Source organism: Sorex araneus, chromosome 6 (genome assembly GCF_027595985.1).
Source record: "Sorex araneus isolate mSorAra2 chromosome 6, mSorAra2.pri, whole genome shotgun sequence".
Lineage (NCBI taxonomy): Eukaryota > Metazoa > Chordata > Mammalia > Eulipotyphla > Soricidae > Sorex > Sorex araneus.
This window is the reverse complement of record NC_073307.1, coordinates 28593432-28614517: the sequence shown is the minus strand read 5'-3', so window position 1 is coordinate 28614517 and position 21086 is coordinate 28593432. Positions and strand designations below refer to the sequence as shown.

At 48.2% G+C, this 21086-nt stretch overlaps 1 protein-coding gene across 1 annotated transcript; it reads left to right on the top strand.

The window, feature by feature from the left end:
• Positions 1-14291: 14291 nt before the first annotated feature.
• Positions 14292-20158, top strand: CSF2 (colony stimulating factor 2). The gene is made up of 7 exons (XM_004609960.2): positions 14292-14453; positions 14550-14591; positions 15240-15365; positions 16579-16674; positions 18365-18397; positions 18752-18889; positions 20090-20158. The coding sequence occupies exons 1-7, from the start codon at positions 14292-14294 to the stop codon at positions 20156-20158; spliced, it is 666 nt and encodes a 221-aa protein (XP_004610017.2).
• Positions 20159-21086: the final 928 nt, after the last annotated feature.

Below are 21086 nucleotides of genomic sequence, written 5' to 3'. Positions count from 1 at the left end.
AAGGAGGATTGGTGGGTTTCTTCCCCAGGGGAGTCTGACTGTTGGCTCTGGTCTCTCCCCACAGGAATTGTCGCAACACCTCCCTAACCTCACCTCCACGGTAAGCTGCCCCCAGTCACATTTTCACAGTGCCCTCAGCTATGACATGACCCCTAATCATCCCTCTTCCAACCCAACCTCATCTAATGCCAACTTCCCGGTTTCTCTGCAGGAACCACCAATCTATGTCCATGATGACTGGGATGATTTTAGGCAGAAGTTGGAGATATATCTGCAAGGCTTTTGCAATTTTCTGATACAAACAAAATGATAAGCCTAGGCTCCTCTGTCTGACATTCAGCTCCATCTCTGTTTTCTCATCAGTGGATCAGTGAGCATCAAAATCAGCTATCTGAAATCTCTGGCATCATCTAACACAATCCAGGGTGGCAAGGATTTTTGTTTTCTCCCGTGGAGTCAGATGAATTGTTAATTACCTAATTTCTGAAATGTGTGATTCCCACTGGGCCTTTTGCAATTATGTTTTTTTCTCCTATGATGGTTATTTATGTATGCATGTATTTATTGCCTTGTGTAATGCAAAGTGTTTTTATTTTAGCAGAGAATCATGTCTTATTCCTTCTGAACAAGACTCAGGAAGTGGTTCCAGGGCATGCTCGCTAAAATGCCTTGGGCTTTAAAATGTTTTCTATATATCTGTGAAAATAAACCACACACTATAAATAACTGCCTTGTCGCTGGTATCTCATTTTGATTCAGATCTTAGTCATTCTCCTGCCTGATGATTTAGCAGTACACCTCTACTCCAACCCACTCCAGGTCTCCCTGTCAACAGATTGGCCCCTAGACCCACACTTTGTGAATTTGTGCTCTACTGGGGAGCCAGACTGCGTTTTAGGGGTTGAAAAGCTGATGAGGTTGATCTATGACATGAATTTTCCAGTCCCATAAAATAGAGGCTTTAGCCAGATCTTCAAGTTAGCATCAAAAATTGTTTCCACCAATTGCTATTTCTTTATTTCCCCAGCTGTCAGCCTCTGTGGTGCTCCAGACAAGAGTGCCACGGTTTCCAAGACCTAACCACACTCTTCTCTTTACACCTCTCAATTTTGGCCCACTGTCTCCTCAGACCTGCATACCTGTACTCACTCAGTATGTCAAATTCCTCCTTCAGAGGCCATCTCACATACTGCTTACCTTACCAGATTATACCTAGTTCTAATCTGTGTTGGAGGAGATGGGGTGAAAAAGGAACTCATCCTCTGCTGGCAGGAATGTTTGGTCAACCCCTGTGGAAACATGGAGAGTTCACGGTAAACTTAAATTGAACTGTTTTGGGGCTGGAGTGATAGCATAGCGGGTAGGGCGTTTGCCTTGCACGTGGCTGACCCGGGTTCAAATCCCAGCATCCCATATGGTCCCCTGAGCACCGCCAGGAGTAATTCCTGAGTGCAGAGCTAGGAGTAACCCCTGTGCATCGCCAGGTGTGACCCAAAAACCAAAAAAAAAAAACAAAATTGAACTGTTTTATGACCTGCAATTTCTCTTTGGGGCATCTACCCCCATAATATAAGGTTAGGAATTAACACTTTTCTGAAATAGTAGAGTTAGTAGGGATCCACCAGGAGTATTGTCAGTGAGGCCCTGAGGCAGCAAATCATCACTGAGAAACTTCCTTTCTTTTTTGAACCATAGGGATCTACTGACTCTTTTTTTTTTTTTGCTTTTTGGGTCACACCTGGAGATGCACAGGGGTTACTCCTGGCTCTGCACTCAGGAATTACCCCTGGCCATGCTCAGGGGACCATATGGGATGCTGGGATTTGAACCCGGGTCGGCCGCGTGCAAGGCAAACGCCCTACCCGCTGTGCTATCTCTCCAGCCCCGGGATCCACTGACTCTTGACTCTGAGTGCTTCCCCTCTACCTACCCTGAACCATAGCTGGATACACCGTGAGTCTCAGGGTGTGGGGAAGAAAATAGCCTCTCTTGCCACCATGCTAAGCATCAATGTCACCCTGATTCCTCACAAGTCTCATGAAGGTTGTTGTGCTGGCAGGTACTGGTCTTGTCTCCCTCTTTTTCTGTTTCCCATCTTGATCCACTCCTCTGCTAAGGTTATATGAATAGGGAAGACTTCAGTAGCTTAAGCAGAACAAGAGCTCACAACATATTCCTCCACTTCCTTCTTCCTAACAAATCATTGTGTTCCTACAAAAAAATATGCTTTCTCTTAAGCGTATTTCTCATTTTCCCTCCTTTCTCCTGCTGGCCCAATGTGACAACTCTGTAAGTACTCTGGAAACATTCAGTTAGGTTTGGTCTTGGGAAGAGTAGAGATATAGCTGTACCTTCTTATGAAGCCACTAGGGAGAGGTGAGTCACAGAGCTGGGGGTTGGAATGAGGTTTGCTGGGACACAGACAAGTCTTGAAGTCGGGCTGGTGAGAGAAGGCACTGAGCCTGTCTAGCCACCTTTTCCACACACCTTGTCGCCAGGGAACCAGAACCAGTGGTGGCTTGAACCAGCTCACAATGGTTCACGGAAACAGCTGCTAAACCTTTTTTAAAAGTTGTTAGCTCTTATCTGTGTTGGAGGAAATGTGGTGAAAAAGGAACTCTTATCCTCTGCTAGTGGAATGTTTGGTCAACCCCTGTGGAAACATGGAGAGTTCACGGTAAACTTAAAATTGAACTATTGTATGACCAGCAATCTTTCTTTGGGGCATCAACCCCCATGATATAAAAACTCTCTCTCAAAAGGACATATGCATATCATTTTCCTTGTTGCACTCAATACAATAGCTAAGACATTGAATCAACCTAGGTGTCCAACCACAGATGAATGAACTATGAAGAAGATGTGGTATATACACATGATGGAATACTATGATGGAATTAATCATGAAACATACAGTTTGCTGCAACCTTGACAGAACTGGAAGATATCATGTTGTTGAGAGAAGTAAGCCAGACACACACAGAAACACAGAATAATCCCACTTATCTGGATGAGGAAATGAGGAAAGGGGCGGATGCCTAGATGACCCTAATCCCCAGTGTTTAGAGAGGAGAAGGACAGGAAATGAAGAAAATCAAGGGTGAGGAGGAGGAGAAGAGAACAGGAAGTAATGGGTGAACAGGCTTCTGTTATACTGGTGATATGGGTGAGGGATACGGCCATATACCCAAAACACAGACTCAACAACACTGAAAACATAATCTAAGCTTGAACCACTAGAACTCTGTTATGCACCTATAAAGTTTACAGGTGGGAATGGGGCGGGGATTGAGGGCTTGGAACACGGGTGAAGAGAAGTTGATCTGGTTGTGGAATAGGTGTTGAAATATTATATGCCTAAAACTCAACTATCAACAACTTTGTAAATCACAGTTCTTTAATTAAAAAAACCATTAGTTTTCAACCATCTGCAGCTTTAAACTGAACAGTATCAGTTTTTGCTTATCAAAATTGTCAAATACAGGGACCAGAGAGATATACATGGCTGACCCAAGTGACTAACCCAGGTTCAATTCTTGGCATTCATATGTTCCCCTGAACATTGCCAGGAGTTGTTCCTGAGTGCAGTCAGGACTAACACCTGAATATCATCGGGTGTTGCCCCAGATCAAAAACAAACAAATAAATAGATAAATACTAAGGCTGATGCTTTCTCCAGAGCCTGTTGATAAATTCCACAAGCTGCTGAAACTTCCCTTCCTTGTGTGGGGAGGGGAGCTGTCAGTCCCCATTTCACCTGGCCAGAAGCTCCTGGCCCTTTGTCTTCGAGCTATGCTTCTCATTCCTACCTTGAGGGGATCACATCCCTTCAAGACTTGAAATTCCCACATTGGGCACAAATGGGCAGAGCAGCACTGTCAAGTCCAGCACTGGACCTGGGGATGTGGCAGCAACCAGAGAGATAAAGGGTCTGGGAGGCTGCTTTACACTGGGCAATCTGGGAAGGTCTCTGAGGCCTGAAAGTTAAGGAAATGATATTCATGTGGCAATTAGGGAGAAAAGAGTTCAGGACATAGAACCTCCAGCAGGGCTAAGAAACGGAGAAAGAAATGGAGACTGAACACTCACAAAACACCACAGAGACTTGTGACAGGAGCAAATTCTGATCTGGAGCTTAAAAATCTCCTTTAGTCTCACTCCCTTCCCTCCTCAGCAGGGAAGCCCTGAGTCAGTGACTGAGGCTACTAGGGGCAGGCTTGAGTGGGCAGGAAGGCCCAGAACTGACTGGTCACTTCCCAGACAAGATGGGGTAGTTTAGTCTCATGATCAAGTCTCCTGCAGGAACTAGGCGGACAACTCCCTGATTCAATGAATGGCAGGGCCCCTGGGGTGCTATTATCTCCTCTGCTTTGATGCTGTTCACAAACAATTTGCCACCAGGGAGCAGCAATGTGCCACTCTAAATCCCACCCCCTCTCCATTCTAAATCCTAATCAGGAATTTTAATTTTTACAATATTATATATATATATATTTTATTGATAGGGCAACACAAGAGCACATATATGCTCATTTGGGCTGAAGGAATCGTGGAATTCTAACTAGAATGCACTCAGGTCCCAGGTCTTTCTCGTGTTCTGTAAATGTTCTCAGTCTAGTTCAGTCTCCAGATCTTCACAGTGCTGGTGTTTCCCTTTTTCCAGCTCTTTCCTCCCTCATTGTCATGAGGATTGGCATTTACTTGTCATTCAGGTCTATAAAATCTTGGATATATATATATATGTATATATATATATACACACACACATAAATTTTTATATATAATATATAAATAGCTCCTGGAAGAGAGTGATCAGAATCTTGCATGGCAGAGCCTGGCAAGCTACCCAGGGCATATTCGATATGCCAAAAACAGTAACAGTAATGGGCCTCATTCCCCTGGCCCTGAACGGGACAGGGACCAATGGAGACGTTACTGGTGCCCACTTGAGCAAATCGATCAGCAATGGGAGGACAGTGATACAGTGATATATATTTACATATATATACCAGTGCCAAGAGAAATTGCCAGAAAGGCAAAAGATGCTGAGGGAGGGAAAGGGGGAAGGGTATTGGTAGAGGGACCATAAGACACAGGTGGAGGGATTGGTGTATTATCTCTACAGTTGTAAAGCAACTATTTTAACAGAACTGTAAACTATGATTGCTCATCGATTTGTTTGAGTGGGCACCAGTAACGTCTCTCATTGAGATGACTTATTGTTACTGTTTTTGGCATATCCAATACACACGGGTAGCTTGCCAAGCTCTGCTGTGTGGGCTTGATACTCTCAGTAGCTTGCCGGGCTCTCCGAGAAACCCAGAAGAATCGAACTCGGGTCGGTCGCGTGAAAGGTGAATGCCCTACCACTGTGTTATTGCTCCAGCCCGTAAACTATGATACCTTAATAAAACTAATTAATAAAATTAATTTAAAATAGTACTGGAAAGGCATGAGCCTAAGATGAGGAAACTCCATAGTTCTGTGAAAGCCACTCTGTTCCTCCTACCCAGGTCTCCCACCCGCATTCAACTCCATTCAGCAAACACTTTGAGGACCAGCCAGGTAGGCCAGGGAGTTGGGGAAACCCTGGGTCTGGCTTTGGGATGGGGAAGTCTCCTTGCCATATAGTTGGCCCAGAGTGTAATAAAGGGTTGATCTGGAGAGTGTTACTGGATGGGAAAGGGGAGATCTCATCAGATGTGCTTCCCACAGCAGGTGGTGTGGAGGAAGAGCCTGAGAAAGAAGGAGGAGTTCATGGGGGAGCGGGAAAGAAGTGTCATGTATATGGTACTGGGGAGCAAGGGCACAGAGGGCTAAGAATTCACATAGGCCATGAGCACAGGAGGGTCTAAGCAGTTTACAGAGTGTTCAGACTATAGAGTGTAGACAGAAGATGGTTCATGGTACCCGGCCCCCCAGTCACTGCCTTTGTTCTTGGGTCACAGTCCACTCTGGGAACTAGACACATCAGGTCTCCTTCCCCAACACCCCATCTTTGACCCTGTGGCAGCCCAGGCAATCCTGCGCTGACTGGAGGAGTGGTGGGTATACACAAGGAGGAGGCAGGTAGGTCAGGGCCATATGTTTAATCTTAACAAGAAGGAACCAGGGCAGGAGAGATGCTGGATGAAAGAGGAGCCAGTGAAACTGAGAGGGTGTCCTGGAATAAAGGTGGGAGGAGGGAAGCAGAGATGTGGGGACCAGAGTGGAATCTAGTGTGTTTTCAATGGAGCTTGAGGACTTGATTTTCCTCCGAAAACCTCATCAGGCTCTTGTGGGGTGGTGGGAGGCAGCGCAAAGTAATAAATCAGGCAAATTACTGATGAAGTGAGGGACTCAGAGAATCCCCTCAGTGGCCCAGCAAACCTTACAATTACCCCTATTTTACTTCTGGGGAACCTCCTCTTGTACCTCTGAGACTCAGTGTCAGTGACTGACACTGAAGGAGTCACTGACTCCTTCAGCCAGTGTTTCAATCAGTTCTTAACTGACTACGCTTCCACAGTTACTACCTGATTTCAGCCTCAGAGACAAATGGATCGTCTCTGTGCCCCAGCTCCAGGGTCTGTTGACAAACATCCCCAGGCTCATCACCAAAACCCTCTACATGCCCATCAGTCCCTCCTCTTCAGTACTCTCCACAGACGCAACGGGGCATAGAAGCTTGGCCCTCAGTGCCCACGTCCAGGTCTCCCAGCCCCAGAGTTCATGCAGTTTTGAGACTCATGCCATCTATCTTCACTGGTACTTAAGGGTCTTTCCTCAAGACCTCAGGCTCAACTACTTCCTCGAGTCCAGGCTCACTTCCCTATTTTGAGCTCTCCCTGATCCCCGTGGTTCATGGACTCCATCAATAATCTTCTCAGTTCCTCTTGCCACAGCCTGGGGGCCAACTCAAGGGCTGCTTATTTCTACAAGGCAGGATCTTGGGCCTCTGGCAGCTGGGATCATCTCCTCCCAGGAGAGACGCAGGGTAGGAGTTGGGGAGACAGTCCCTGTCCTGGAAAACCCTGTGACTGAGTCATTTCCCATTCAGCTGACCTCACACTTGGGCTGCCTGGGGCCCTACCTCCTGGGACTGGGTGGATATTTGGCTCTTGGGATGGGTCTGCACAAGAAACCCACTCACAAAGTCTAAACTTACTCTTACCTCCAGGCATGTAAAGGCTTTAGTAGATTCCCACCCACCCTATCACTTTCTCTTAAATAACTTAGGCTTGGAGAGGAGGCACCCAGCAAGCCTAAAAAGCAAGCAGCCCTCCACATGGCCAGGCTACCTAACTAAGGACAGATGGGCCTCAACCCATCGGGATGAGGAGTTCAATGGAAGGGGGTTAGGGGTAGAAGTTGTGTCCCAACGTCAGAGGCAAGAGGCTAGGCTTGAAGACAAGTGTGTCTTCAACACAAAGGGAACTCCGGTACCCCTTGGAGGCATTCCTAAACTTACATTTATCAGCACTGGGGCTGGAGTGTTTGCCTTGCAGGTGGCCGACCCGGGTTCAATTCCCAGCATCCCATATGGTCCCCTGAGCACTGCCAGGGATAATTCCTGAGTGGAGAGCCAAGAGTGAGCCCTGTGCATCATCGGGTATGACTCAAAAAGCTAAACAAACAAAAAAAATTTATCAGCACTCCTGATGGGCTCTCAGTCTGAGTGGAGGTCTGAGTGTGCCTGGTGGGGGCTTGTCCTAGAGGAGTTTGAGAGGTGTTCTGTGGAAGGTGCTGGGAGGAAGCGCTATGCAGAGGCAATGGTATGTAATAGGGCACAGAGGGTGGAGGCTTGAGGCCAGCCTTCTCTGACCTGAAGAACCAGGAAGCAAGAAATGTACCTGCCCAAATAGGGTCCCAGGGAAAGTTTGAGGAAGCCCTGGTAAATGAGAAAAGTCCTGAAGGAATTCACTCCAGAACCACCTGTCCTGTCTCCGCACAGAAAACCCACATGCTGATCTGGCCCATCGGCTCCAGTGGGCGGAGGGCGGGAGCTGGGCCAGGGCCCTACCCAGCACCTTGGCCTGGACTCAGTCTCACACAGAGGGCTATGAGAGACACCCTAGGACTGCGGAAGCTGAAGCACCCTCGGGGCTGTAGAAAGTTTATGACTGCAGTCATTTGTGGAATGTAAAATAACATAATATGAGACTAACACGCAAGAACAGTAGAGACAAAAGCCAGGAAGATTGCTCCACAGTTGAAAGCCTGCCTCATGAGCTGGGGAGAAGGCAGCTGGGAGAGAGAAGGGACCACTAAGTCAATGATGGGTGGAGGGATCGCTCAGGATAGGAGATATGTGCTGAAAGTAGACTAAAAACCAAACATGATGGCCTCTCAATATCTGTATTCAAATCATAATGTCCAGAAGTATAGAGAGAGTAAGAAGGAAATTGTCTGCCATAGAGGCAGGGGGTGGGGTCAGGTAGGGTCTGGAGGGATACCGGGGACATTGGTGGTGGAAAATATACACTGGTGGAGGGATGGGTGTTTCGATCATTGTATGACTGAAACTCAAACATAAAAGCTTTGTGACTGTATCTCACAGAGATTCAATAAAATAATAAAAATTTTAAAATGAAACAATAAAACGGTTTCCCCGATCTGATGATTGCTTTTCTCTGTATTTTTTTTTTTTTGGCAGGGAGACCTCCCAAGTGGTGCTCCAGGGCTTGGAGTGATAGTATAGTGGTAGGGCATTTGCCTTGCATGTGGCCGACCCGGGTTCGATTCCCAGCATCCCATACGGTCCCCTGAGCACAGCCAGGAGTAACTCCTGAGTGCGAAGCCAGGAGTAACCCCTGTGCATCGCCAGGTGTGAGCCAAAACACAAAAAAGAATATCCCTTTACCAAGTGGTGCTCGGGAAACCTGGGGTCTGCTCTCAGTGATACTAGCCCAACCAAGCCACACTTGGGTCTGGCAGTGCTGGGGTCCACCAGGCTACACCCAGACATGTTTAGGGGACCATGCCGTGTCTTTGCATATCCAAGGCAGGTAGGTATCCCTAACCCCTGAGCTATTTCATGCCCATTCCTTAAACAAACAAACAAACAAACAAACAAACAACACGTTTAATTCTGTCCCCAATTTACCAATTTTTGGGGGGATGCTCTGTACCCCCGAGATAAAGGCAGTGGTCCCTTCTCGGGTACATTTTCTGCCCTAGAGAAAGTAGGCTGCGCTGGTAAGAGACATAGGTAGGAAGAATGGAGGGCAGGCCTCCTGCTCTTATGCTGGGAGTGTTTGTGTTCAGAAAAACCATCAGTCTGAGTGCAGACTTGCCAGGTCCTGGAGAAACATGACAGAAGCCTCAAGAAGTGAAATGCAAAGCAAAGATGGTGGTATCAATATCTTTGACCCAACCTTAAATTTTGGTATCTCTAGGCAGTCAGCAGGGTCTGGCTAGTTCCCTGCTGCTCTCTGATACAGGGAACTTTCTCTCCTCACCAATGACTTCAAGCCATCTCTGGTTAAGCTCTAAGATTCACAGAGAGGTTCTGGCCTCTCAAACTTACTGTATGCAGTCTAGTCTAGATTTGACTACTCAAATCTCTCTGTTACCTTGAATCCCTCTTCATAGCAAATGATCCTACTATCCATCCAGTTCCTAAGCAAGAACCCCAAGAATCAGGGATCTCCTCATTTACCTCTTGTCCCAAAGCCACATTTCCAAGATTCCTCAATATCCCACAGCACTGCTGGGTGTGGACTTGGTGAGGACCAGAGTACCGCATGACCCCTATATTTTAAAAAAGTAATCTCTTAGCTCCATTTCACAATCCCCCTTTCCAGGTTGTTCTTTCCCTGTGTACATTTTTTGGATGCTTTGTAACTGAGAATCTGGGCCTCATTGTCCCTTCCCCCACCCAATATAATCTATATAACCGCTAGATACGAGCTCTAATCAAAGGGGGCTGTGAGGTCACCAGTCACGGGAGACTTCCAGGAAGCATGGCTGGCTGGACACAGATTCCATACTTGAGGTTAACCCCATCAGGTCCTTCTAGCCCAGTCAGGACACACTAGAGCCATGGTCTTGGTTGATACCAATATACAGGACCAGAACTGGGGTTCTTTGGGGGTCTTTTTGAATCAGACTTCTGGAGATGTGGAAGGGTCTTCTGGAAGCTACAAGCACAAAGGCCAGGGTCCTTGCCTTTTATCTGGTGTGGCATGGAATAACCAACCAGGAACCCGTCTTAGACAAAGATAAGTCATTCATGGTGTTTTTTCTATACCAGGGTCTCCCAAGAGTGATGTACGACGACATAAGCCCCAAATCTGGGTGGAGGCTCATCTTCACTGCAGCTAATCAGAATGAAGCACTCTGGGCTGGATAGGGGCACTGTACCTGGAAACTCAAGCAAGCCTGGGTCCTCTGCCCACTTTGGGGTTCAAAAACCTTCTAAAGTGATGAGAAGAAAGTTGAAGCACAAATTATCCCCTAGAGGACATCCCACTAATATTCTTGGGTCAGGAAAGTTTCCTCAGAGGAAATTCTCCTTAGGTAACCTCAGAAGCAGAGGCAAAGACTCCAAGGACCGAGATGCGAGACAGCAGGTGTTGCTGGGGAAATTCTGCCTTTGAATTTCTGGCTTCCTTAGGCCAGATATAAGCCATTCCAGATTCCCTGCCAACCCTATAGGAATTTCCCTTTTCTTTTTTTCTTTTTTTTTTTTTTTTTGCTTTTTGGCGATGCACACCTGGTGATGCACAGAGGTTACTCCTGGCTCTGCACTCAGGAATTACCCTTGGCCGTGCTCAGGGGACCATATGGGATGCTGGGATTTGAACCCGGGTCGACCGCGTGCAAGGCAAACGCCCTACCCACTGTGTTATCTCTCCAGCCCCGGAATTTCCCTTTTCTACTGCCCTAAGGGGTACATGGCCTATGCTGGGCTCACCAGGTGAAAAACATATCCTGGTTTTATGATCTCTGAGGTATCAGGACATTAGGGGAACAGGTGCAGATATGGGCTCACACCCTATCCCTGCCACCATTGTGAGCACTGGACCAGCCACTAGTGTCCGGCATCTCAGTTTTCAAGCAGAGACAGATACATCTTCTGCCCCAAAGATTGACAGGCCCAGGAAGATGAGATCAGCCAAGATACTGATGTCCGGCACAATCCGATGCGTATCAAGGCCTATTTCCACTCGCCTGCAATAACTTCCTTTTGAAATGGGGCACATGGTTGCCACAAGCCCTAGTTGACTCCAGAACCTGTGGGAGGGACACTCACAGGAAACTTCTTCCAGAGCGTTTTCTCCTGGCCCTGTGGAAAGGGGCCAATGATGAGTCACTCAACAGATCCATCATGAGCCCCACACCCACCCTCTCACAGTCACATGGGAGGCCTGAGTCAGTACGCTGGCACTGGATGCTGGATGCTGTTACTGACTCTTCCCACACGGAGAAATCTAGGAATGTCTGCTCATGTCAGGGCCTCAGCCCTGGTGTCGGGGGGAGATGTGCAGCTGCCCACAAACCCCATCACCATAGATTTTTACATTCCACCTGCTAACTTGAGTGTCCATGGGCAGGCCACACCCTGGCTTGACCTTTGGCTTCTAGAGAGAATTTTAAGCCCTCTTACTTACATTCAAAAGCACACTTTAGGTAACACAGTATCAGATTAATACTACTCCTCCATATTTGAATTACAAAACTGATAAAGGCAAGGGCCCTGTCTGTTTCCTCTCATTCTTGTAGTCCCCTCTCTTGTTGGTAACCTGCTAGGTGGCTCAGTGAACACTGAATGGATGAGCCTGTGATATCACTCAGTCCCATCAAGAATATACTCCTAAATCTTTCTGGAATATGCTCCCTCTTCAACATACTATTCCTAAAATCTTCTGGGCTGGGGAAACAGTACAGAGGGTAAGGTAATTGCCCTGGATGCAGCCAACCCTGGTTTGACTCCCAGACTGCATACTGGCCACTGATCACCTCTAGGGGTCATTTCTGAGCACAGAGCCAGGAAGAACCCCTGAACACTATTTTATTTTGGTTTTAGCGTGTGGCCTTAAAACCAAAATAAAATTTAAGATGATATAAAATAAAAGCCCTCTCCTCTCTGTGCCCAAAACTCTCTCCCGATTCTCACAATCTGACCTTCCCACTTTACTTGTGTTGATTAGAAAGTTTGTTGACTGAGCTTTGACAACTGATTACTACAGGGATATGACCTTCCGTCTAGGAGGACTGCTCCTCTGGCCACCTGCCTAGTTGCTGCCTGTGGCTCCCAACAGCCTACCTCCAACCTTCTAGGACACGTTCTGACATAAGACTTCTACTGGAGGTGGCAACTCTATCTAGGGTTCTGGCAGGTTGGGGGAGTTGGGGGGTGGGGGTGGGATTGGGCCACAGCATGCCATGATTGGGGGCTACTCTGGTTCTGTGCTTAAGGGTTAGCCCTGGCAGTGCTTAGAGAAGTATATGGTGCCGGGGATCAATCCAGAGTCAGTCACATGCAATGCAAATGCCTTAGGCCCCATACCCTCTCTTTGCCCTGTCTAGTGTCCCTTACTTCCCACTGCCTCCCTAACAGAAGCTTCATAGAACGTATGAAGGATTAGGACATGGGCATGCTAAATTCTTTGTCTCTTCCTGGCTCAGAAGGGTATACAACTGGTCTCAGACCCTGGTAGGCTCAGACACCTAGTCTGAAGGATTAAAGTCTCACTTCCCTGTGCAAGGACAGGCTCCTCCCCAAAACCTTCCCCAAGCCCCTTTGTGTAGTGAAAGTTGACCAGGATTAGGACACTGTAACTTAGACAATGATTCCACCTGATCTCAAGGGCTTATGCTAAGGTTGAGCAAAATGTCTTCACTTGTGTCCTGTCCCATCAGATTAAACCAAATCAGTCTCTGGAGTTGAGAAACTTAATACCCAGGGTAGGGAGCTTCTCCCATAGCAGAGGAGCACCTGCAGAGCCTGATCTCAAAAGGGGTCTCACAAGGAGGCCCCTTATGTTAAACAACTCCCCCTCCCAACACACCCGTTATTATGTCTACAGTTCACCACATTGGCACAGATACTCAGAAACTGACACACACAGACCCATATCCTGGTGGCCTCAGGACTCATGGCACGGGGCAGCTTGAGCTGGTTTGCCTGTGCAAACACCAACTCGTGCTGTTCTCTCCAAATTCTATTGTGAAAATCAAACACTTCCGAGCCTCTCAAAAGTCTGTGGTTCCTGTTCCACAAGGGGCCTCTAGAACTGGAGTGGGCTGAGCAGGAGCCTTAAAGGAAATGAAGCTGGAAGACCTGTCTGAGAAGCCGCTGTCCCTGATCAGGGGATGCAGACACAAGCCAGTAGCCAGTCCCTGAAACCTATATCTGACAGGAGTCACAGGTAGGAATGCAGCGCCCACATCCCAGGTGCAGTTGGCTCTGCGAGGATTGTAAAGCTCATACAACTTAGAGGGATGAGTCACTCAGCCATGGGGGAGTGAAGCAGGATTTGAACTCTAATCCTTGACCCACTTCTACAGCTTGGGCATTGAACAGTGCTGTGTAGCCACAACTACTGCTATCAGGTAGACTCTCACCAAGAAGGACTCCAGAGCAGTCTTGCTAGCGAGACTGCACTTAGTTGTCATTCCCTGTGCTCACAAGGGACAGATGTCCCTGGCTAGGCAGGACTAGCTCTGGGTCCTCAAAGTGGGGTGCACAGATGAGCAGTCAAAAACTCTGTTACTTGACTGGATTCTTTCTGGGTGGGCAGTGCGATGGACACATCAGTCCCTCCCACACTCCAATCACTTACTACGGTCAGAGTAGGGGGCCTGGGAAGGAGAAAGAGAAGGCTGGGGTGTGCATGGGCCAGGGTGGACACTGCCCCGGGAAAGTCCTCTAGCTAACAGGCAGAACAGGGAGCCTGGGAATGGGAGCTGGTCCAGTGTCTCCCGGGCCCCGCCCACCTGCTCAGCCACTTCAGAGCCAGGAAGTCCAGTCCACTGCCCAGATTGGGGAGCGGGGGGAGCTTATGAGGGAGGGAGAGCCTGGCCAGCCCAGGGAGAGCTGGAGAGTGCTCAAGGACATTGGTGGGTGGGCTGCTAGTTCTTAGAAGGGCCCTTTAATAAAAAACCCCCAAGCCTGACCACCTGGGAGGAAGGCTCACGTTCCCATGTGTAGCTGATAAGGGCCAGGAGATTCCACAGTTCAGGTAGTTCCCCCGCCTCCCAGGCGTTTTGTGGTCACCATTAATCATTTCCTCTAACTGTGTATATAAGAGCCCTTTTGCCAGTGAGCCCAGTGATCAGAGAGAAAGGCTAAAGTCCCCAGGAGGATGTGGCTGCAGAACTTGCTTCTCCTGGGCACTGTGGTCTGCAGCATCTCTGCACCCAGCCGCCCACCTCACCCTGTCACCCAGACCCAGCAGCAGCATGTGGCTGCCATCAAGGAGGCCTGGAGCATTCTGAGTCAGAATAATGATACTGATGCTGTGATGGTGAGTGAGGGCATGTGGGCTGTACCTGGGTCATCTTGCCACTCAGCACTGGTCATTCTTGTCAGCTTGAAAACATGACTTTTTCCCTTTCTACAGAATGAAACAGTAGAAGTCGTCTCTGAAGTATTTGACCAGGAGGTAAGATGATTCTCTCCGACACACCTTCCCAGCGTCCTCTGCTCTGGGGGAGGGTCCATTTTAGATGGCTCTCACAGGATGATCCACTTTCTCTTCAGTCATCTGGTTACCAGAGGGGGTTTGCTCAGACCTTGCCCCTGTCATGTGAGCCTTTATTAGCTGAGCAGCCATGGATAGACTTAGTATTCAAGAGCCAGTGGTCACCTGGGCACTGGTGGGTATGCAGTGATTTGTTCGTGAGACAGGCGCTATGGGCATGGGCACGTATTGCTGAAGGATGGTGGCTAGAGAGGGGCACAGAGGGATTCAAGGATAGATAGTTGCTCACATTGCTCTGGGCACCTTCTTTCCTGGGGGTTGGGACTTACTGAAAATGCCAGGTCAAAAGAATGTGGCTGGGCTAGCTGAGGGAGACTTGATCTGAGCAGTGAAGAGGGATCAGACTCATGCCCCTAGTGAACAGGGAAATAGGACAGTATGCACGAGCGGTCCCCACTTCAGTCAAGTAGAAAGTCATCCCTCCCCCATCCCTGCCTCCCACTAGGTCCTATGCCTAGAAAACAGGAATAGGAATAAAAAGGAGTGATGATGTGGTGTCCTGTACCTGGGCTCTTGGCCAATGCTCAAAGAAATTCTCATTTCTTCCAGGAGCCAACATGCCTGCAGACCCGTCTGGAGCTGTACCAGCGGGGCCTTCGAGGCAGCCTCACCAGGCTCAGGGGTCACTTGGCTCTAATCACCAGCTACTACAAGCAGCACTGCTCCTCCAACCTGGTGAGTGTCCACACCAGGGACCCAAGTGGGAAGGTCTCACTTGAAGAGGCTGAAGGGTTGGGAAAGGGGGGAATCTTAAATCATGACTATTTGGGACCCCAAAGGGTCTCTGTGTTAACAAAATTGTAATGAGGGGCTGGGAAGACTGCACAAATGGCCAAGCACATGGCTAGCACAGTCTAGGTCCTGAGTTTGATCTGCAACACTGCATGACACCAGGAGGCTCTGGGGCCCCTGTGCATCACTAACCTAATGGTGACCTTTGTTTAAAAAAAAAACTAACAAACCTAATTTGTAATGATTAATGCCTCCAGGGAGAGGGCAGCCCAGCCCAGCCCAGCTCTTAGCTTTATCTCTCCAGAGATAAAGAAACTCCAGATCAATAATAGTGAATTTTTTGTTGAAATATTGAATGTAATCAAAGTAAAGTGAAATTTACCAGTTACACATGCGGGGTGGGGGACTGGGGAGGTGGGGGGGAAGGGGGAGGTATACCGTGATTCTTGGTGGTGGAATATGTGCACTGGTGAAGGGATGGGTGTTTGAGCATTGTATAACTGAGACTTAAACCTGAAAGCTTTGTAACTTTCCACATGGTGATTCAATAAAAGAATAAAATAAATAAATAAATAGATAGATAAAGCCATGGAGCTGTGGCGGTCAGAGAAGTCCCCAGCAGCAGCTGACGCTGCTCTTGTCTGTTGTGGTCTTTGTCACTGATGAGATCAGAGTTGAGGCAAACCTAAGGAAACTCAGATTCTGCCTAAGGTCCAAAGGAAGTTCCAGGGCCCAAGTGCCACCACCCAAAGGGACTTTCCCCTTGGCTGGCCTCATCTGGAGTGCCTGAATGCAGAAGAGCAAGGAAAGGGAATGAGATCTCTAGTCCTAATTCCTGTCTCTTCTGAGCTCCCGGAACTTGCCTTAGTCCTACTGCTCTGGCCTGGGACCAAAGAGGAGGCGGATTGCCTTCCCAGTAGACCAATCGCAGGCTGGCACTCTGTCAGCCCCTGGCCCCGCCTGCCACTGGCACAGCCATATACCCCGTGGGTGACACATGGGTGACAATATGTCACCTGACCCAGGTCAGCAGGCGGGCCCCAGCCAGGTCTTTTGTCTTCAATTCTAAGATACAGCAAGAAAAACCAGTAATTCCCCCATGTTACTCACTCATGTGCCTGGATTCACGTTTTCTCTTTGCCTTTTCTTTTTTAAGGAATCTTCCTGTGAAACCCAGATGATCACCTTCAAAAGTTTCAAAGAGGACCTGAAGTCTTTTCTCTATGAAGTTTCCTTTGACTGCAGAAATCAAGTCAGTTAGAAGACTGACAGGGCACTTCTGCCTCAGGGGCTCACCCTCCAGCGTGCTGGCCCCCACCCTCACAAAGCCAAAATGAGGGTCTTCCCCTGGGAAGGACCATGATGATGTTCAGGGACACAGATTTGCTCTGGACCACACTGAGCCTCAAAACTGGCCTGGCCGCAAAACTGGGGACAGGGCTATTCCATGTCAGGAGATGTAATATTTATTTATATATTTATGTATTTTAATATTTATTTATTTATTTATTTAAAGGTCATGGTTCATATTTATTCAAGACATTTCACTGTAATAATAAATTATTAAAAGCCTGTTTTATTGGTGCAGTTTTCCACTTTGTCTGCAACTATGAGCAAATGTTGGGAGTGCTTTTGAGCTCTTGGGCAGGGACAGCGTGTGTGCTAGAGGGCACTGCCTGAGAAGCAGTGCTGTCACCTGCTCCCTGCTTCTCAAGGGCTCCCACCATGAGAGAGTTTTCCGGGTTTGCTTGGAAATCCCAGAATGAGTCTGGCTCTATAAACGATGTATCACCAGTCCTGGAGGACCAGAGGGGTCACTGCTGTTTAGCCAGTAACTAACTGAACTATCAGGAGGTCTGGGCCCTGAGGCTATACTGGCCCATGTCTCTCAGAGCATCTGGTGTTTTCAGGAGAGCAAGCACACAGAACAGGAATTCAAAGAAAAAGTACCAAATGGAGGCTCAGTATACTTGGCAAGTTTCCCCAAAGTGGGCATGTCTTATTCTTGGAGTGTCAAAATATATGTTTATAATCTGTTAGTACAAAATTCTAGTATAGCATTTTTCTGAGCTGGTTTTAGTTCTTTTTGATGTTTTGCATGCTATGAAGCACTGTCTCCTAAAATCCATGACCGCTAGCTCAAGAAAATGGCAGCTCCCTGACTTCTCATAGAAGAGAAGAGCTACCAGCAGAGCTACCATCTGTGCTTCAAAGCCTCAGCCCTGGGTCCCATTTGGAGACTGTGAGGAAAGAGGTGTGTCCCCTACTATCAAGCAAGCATTGTGTCCAAACCTTCCAGGTCTCCGATTTGGTATGGGGACACTGGCTGAGTGCAGCTGTTGCTCTTTCTGGCTCTTTCCTTTTGTTCTCCATGTTCTGGTCAGCACCTGCCTGTTCTGGTCAGTTCAGGCCAGAGGTCTGACCCTACCAGGATAAAAGGTCGCGACTCTAGATGTCATTACAAATAGTAATTCATAAACCAAACCTGAATTTCAGCAAAAACACAACACCATGAAGTGGGCTGTGGTCATAGAAAACGCATGAAAAGCACTTCTTGCCCAGTGATAAGGTCCTCTCTGTTTTCCTCGTAAGCCAGTGATGACTGATAAGAGATAGAGCATTTCCTTAGCCTAACGTATATAGGTACCCCTCCCCACAGAAATGCTGCCAAGCTCTGAGTTCGGATCAATGTGGAGCCATCTTCAAGGTACCATGCAGCTGTATATGCTCCTGGCTTGCATGCTCTGGAGCTTGGGCTGCCATTCTGCTCCGATGGAGATAGGCAGCGCATCTCCCTACGACAACCACACGGCAGTCTGTGCTGAGATTCAGAGGGAGCTTTCAGCCGAAAACACTCCGTACAATGTAAGCCTGGGTCTTCAGCAAACATCACTTTGCCCTCAGTGGCCCTGTATGTCTCTGACTTACATTTCTGCTTCCAGGGTTCCTTCACAAAGCCCCAGAACACCAGTGAGGTAAGGAGCAGTGACCCCTTGGGCACCCAGAGCAGAGATAAGCACATGGGGCATTAGAATGAGAAATCTGGGTCCCAGACAGCAGAAAGTCTGGGGAGGGCCCCTATAGATCAGCCAACAAATAAGCCAGTGGTCAGGCCTGGTTCCTCTGAGTTCCAGAGTGACCTGTCCCCAGAAGAGCACTGCACAGCTTGCAGGCTTCCATGGGAGAATCCACATTGAGCTGCACTGGAAGTCCAGGTAGCATCTGGCCGGAGTGAGTTGAGATGATGAGGCTGGACAGGGGATGCTGGGTTGGGTCTGCTGCTTCTCTGCTGTGTAACCCACCTTCCCAGGGCCCCTGCCCTGTTTCAGGAGCACTGCTATGGCCAGTTCACAAAGGATTTCATCGTCACCCTGGAGAAACTTATGGACCATAACCGGGAAGACATTCACATACGAAAGATTTATAAGAACATGGAAACACTCATTAGAATCTGCTCCAAACTAAAAGTAAGTTACCTTATGGTTAGAAGAACCCCCGATATCATTTCTCTGCCTCTACAGTACAGTACAGCAGGGTCAAGGACCCTCACTCACCAAATGTGAGACCTTGGGTACTACTTTCTGATTTAAAGAAAGTCAACTCACTGCAGAGGTTGGGGTGAAGGGTGGCAGGCTCAGGCCATTTGGTCTGTGGCTATCCCCAGGGTCAGTGTGCACAACAGGTTGGAAGCAAGTCAAAGCAGAGCTGGTGATGGACTCAGCACAGGAGGCAAGGGCATTCCATCCAGGATGGCTCTGGTTTGCTCACTTCTGAACTATGGAGTTCTCTGGGAATTCAAATGCATGGAAGGCAATGGTAGTGGGAAAATTACTAAGGACTTCCCGCTCTTTACTTCTTGCCCTGTTTCTTTGAGTTCCCACCCTTCTCCTCCCTGTTCTGTTCTGGAAGCGCTGAGGCCTCCCCACACCTTGTGGGCTCCCAGTGTCTAGTGCAGACAGAGAGGAGGGTCTGTCCAGGTAACTGCCAAGAGATAGGGGTTTACAGTTTAATTTTTTTCTAAGAAAATTTTCTTTCTAGCCAACAGAATCACCTAAGAAATGTATTACTGAAAGGAGCAATTTCTCAAAGTTCAAGGAAGCCTTACATGATGTTGTCATGTACATAGAAGGATGGACATCCTGTCAAAGGATGAGAGACAGCCTCTGGGACCCCATCCTCTCAGTCAAGCCTTATGTATGTGGGTAGAACCACAGGAGATGGCATGAAAAGAGCTTCTGAAACAATGCACAGGTGGGGTGGGATGGGCGTTTGCTGGCTCTGGGTCAGCAGATGAAGGCAAGGGTGGGGAAGGCAGGCACAATGCCTGAGGATGCACTTCTGTAATTACTGCTGCAATAAAACCAGGGTGTTGAAATGGTGGTGAGTGAGAGATGTCATCAAATCCAGACTCCCTGGGGCTTAATATACTAGGAGGGGTGAGTGGAGAAGTTGGTAGCCCCATATAACTCAGACTCCTGACTTAGACGGGGGGGGGGGGGTCTCCTGAGGAAAGTGAGTGGAAACCGCACATCACCTATCACTTGCTGCACCTTCAATGATGACACAGAAGGGGATTCATTAATATCTGTGCACTTGTTACTGCCACCCTTCTTCCTGTGGCCTTCAGAACTTGAGTCTGTTCCTTTCTCATACCCTTTCCTCCCCAGCTTCTATTCGGGCCCATTCAAGGTGAAGACTTAAGGATGAAGGGCTGTAGGTTTTCCTATGTTTCCTAGAGGGCTAGTCTAATTATGCCCGACGTTCTCCACATGCCTCAGGGCCTAAGAATGGTACCACAGATGTGTCAGGTCTAGTAAAGAATGCAAAAAAATGGGGAGTTTGAAGCTAATCACAGAGGACTGGACACAGTGAGGGGAGGGACCTAGATCGGGGCGGTAGGCCTGACAGGGACCAGGACCTCATTTCTTCTAGACCAGGTAAAGGCCACGTTGTTTCAAAGTAGAGCCCCTCACCTAGCCTCACTCCCTCCAGTGTCTAAGAGACATAAGAGCTCCCTCCCCATTACCAAAACTCTCATTCCCCACTCTGAGAATAGGGTTTTGTCTACGTTAAATCCTCTAGTTGCTCAGGTCCTAATCTGCTGCTATACTTGGCTACTAAACTCTGATTCCCTACCCTCAATTCTCACTCTAACTGACCTTTTCAACATTTTATTGGAGTAATGTAATCCAACCAGCTTCCAACAGTACAAAGCTTTCAGAATGTAAGCTTCTGAACCAAATCAGAAGAGATAAAGATCTATTGTTCTCGAGTCTAATGGGCTTTCAAGTAGTAACCACAATTTGGCCTGGGCCAGACCTGCAGACTGTCTACAACATCTACCCATTGTTGGCACTAAAGCCTCAGACTATTCCTGCCAGTACTCATGGCCTGCTCACTCCAGTTCCTTGCCCTGGGGATTCTAGACCACTCTCTACTCACTTCCCCCTGAAAGTGTTCCATCAGGATGGAGGCCAGCAGGTGTGACCAAGTGAAATTGCCAATTTATCCTAGAACATGGAGTGTGGCTCTCTCGTTCAGGTTGATATCTGGGACTGAGAGCAGTTTCAGTCCTTTGACGGCTCAGAGGTTGGCTTCTAGAAGCCAGGAGCTCCCTGTATTGGATCCACCGCACAGATGCCAGGGGCTTCTCTAGGGCACTCC

Bases quoted from the DNA above. Each gene is read 5' to 3' on its own strand.
- CSF2 (XM_004609960.2), top strand. From the start codon at position 14,292: ATGTGGCTGCAGAACTTGCTTCTCCTGGGCACTGTGGTCTGCAGCATC. The intron at 15,366-16,578 runs GTGAGTGTCCAC...TTCTTTTTTAAG, and splicing joins AGCACTGCTCCTCCAACCTG to GAATCTTCCTGTGAAACCCA. The intron at 18,398-18,751 runs GTAAGGAGCAGT...GCCCTGTTTCAG, and splicing joins AGCCCCAGAACACCAGTGAG to GAGCACTGCTATGGCCAGTT.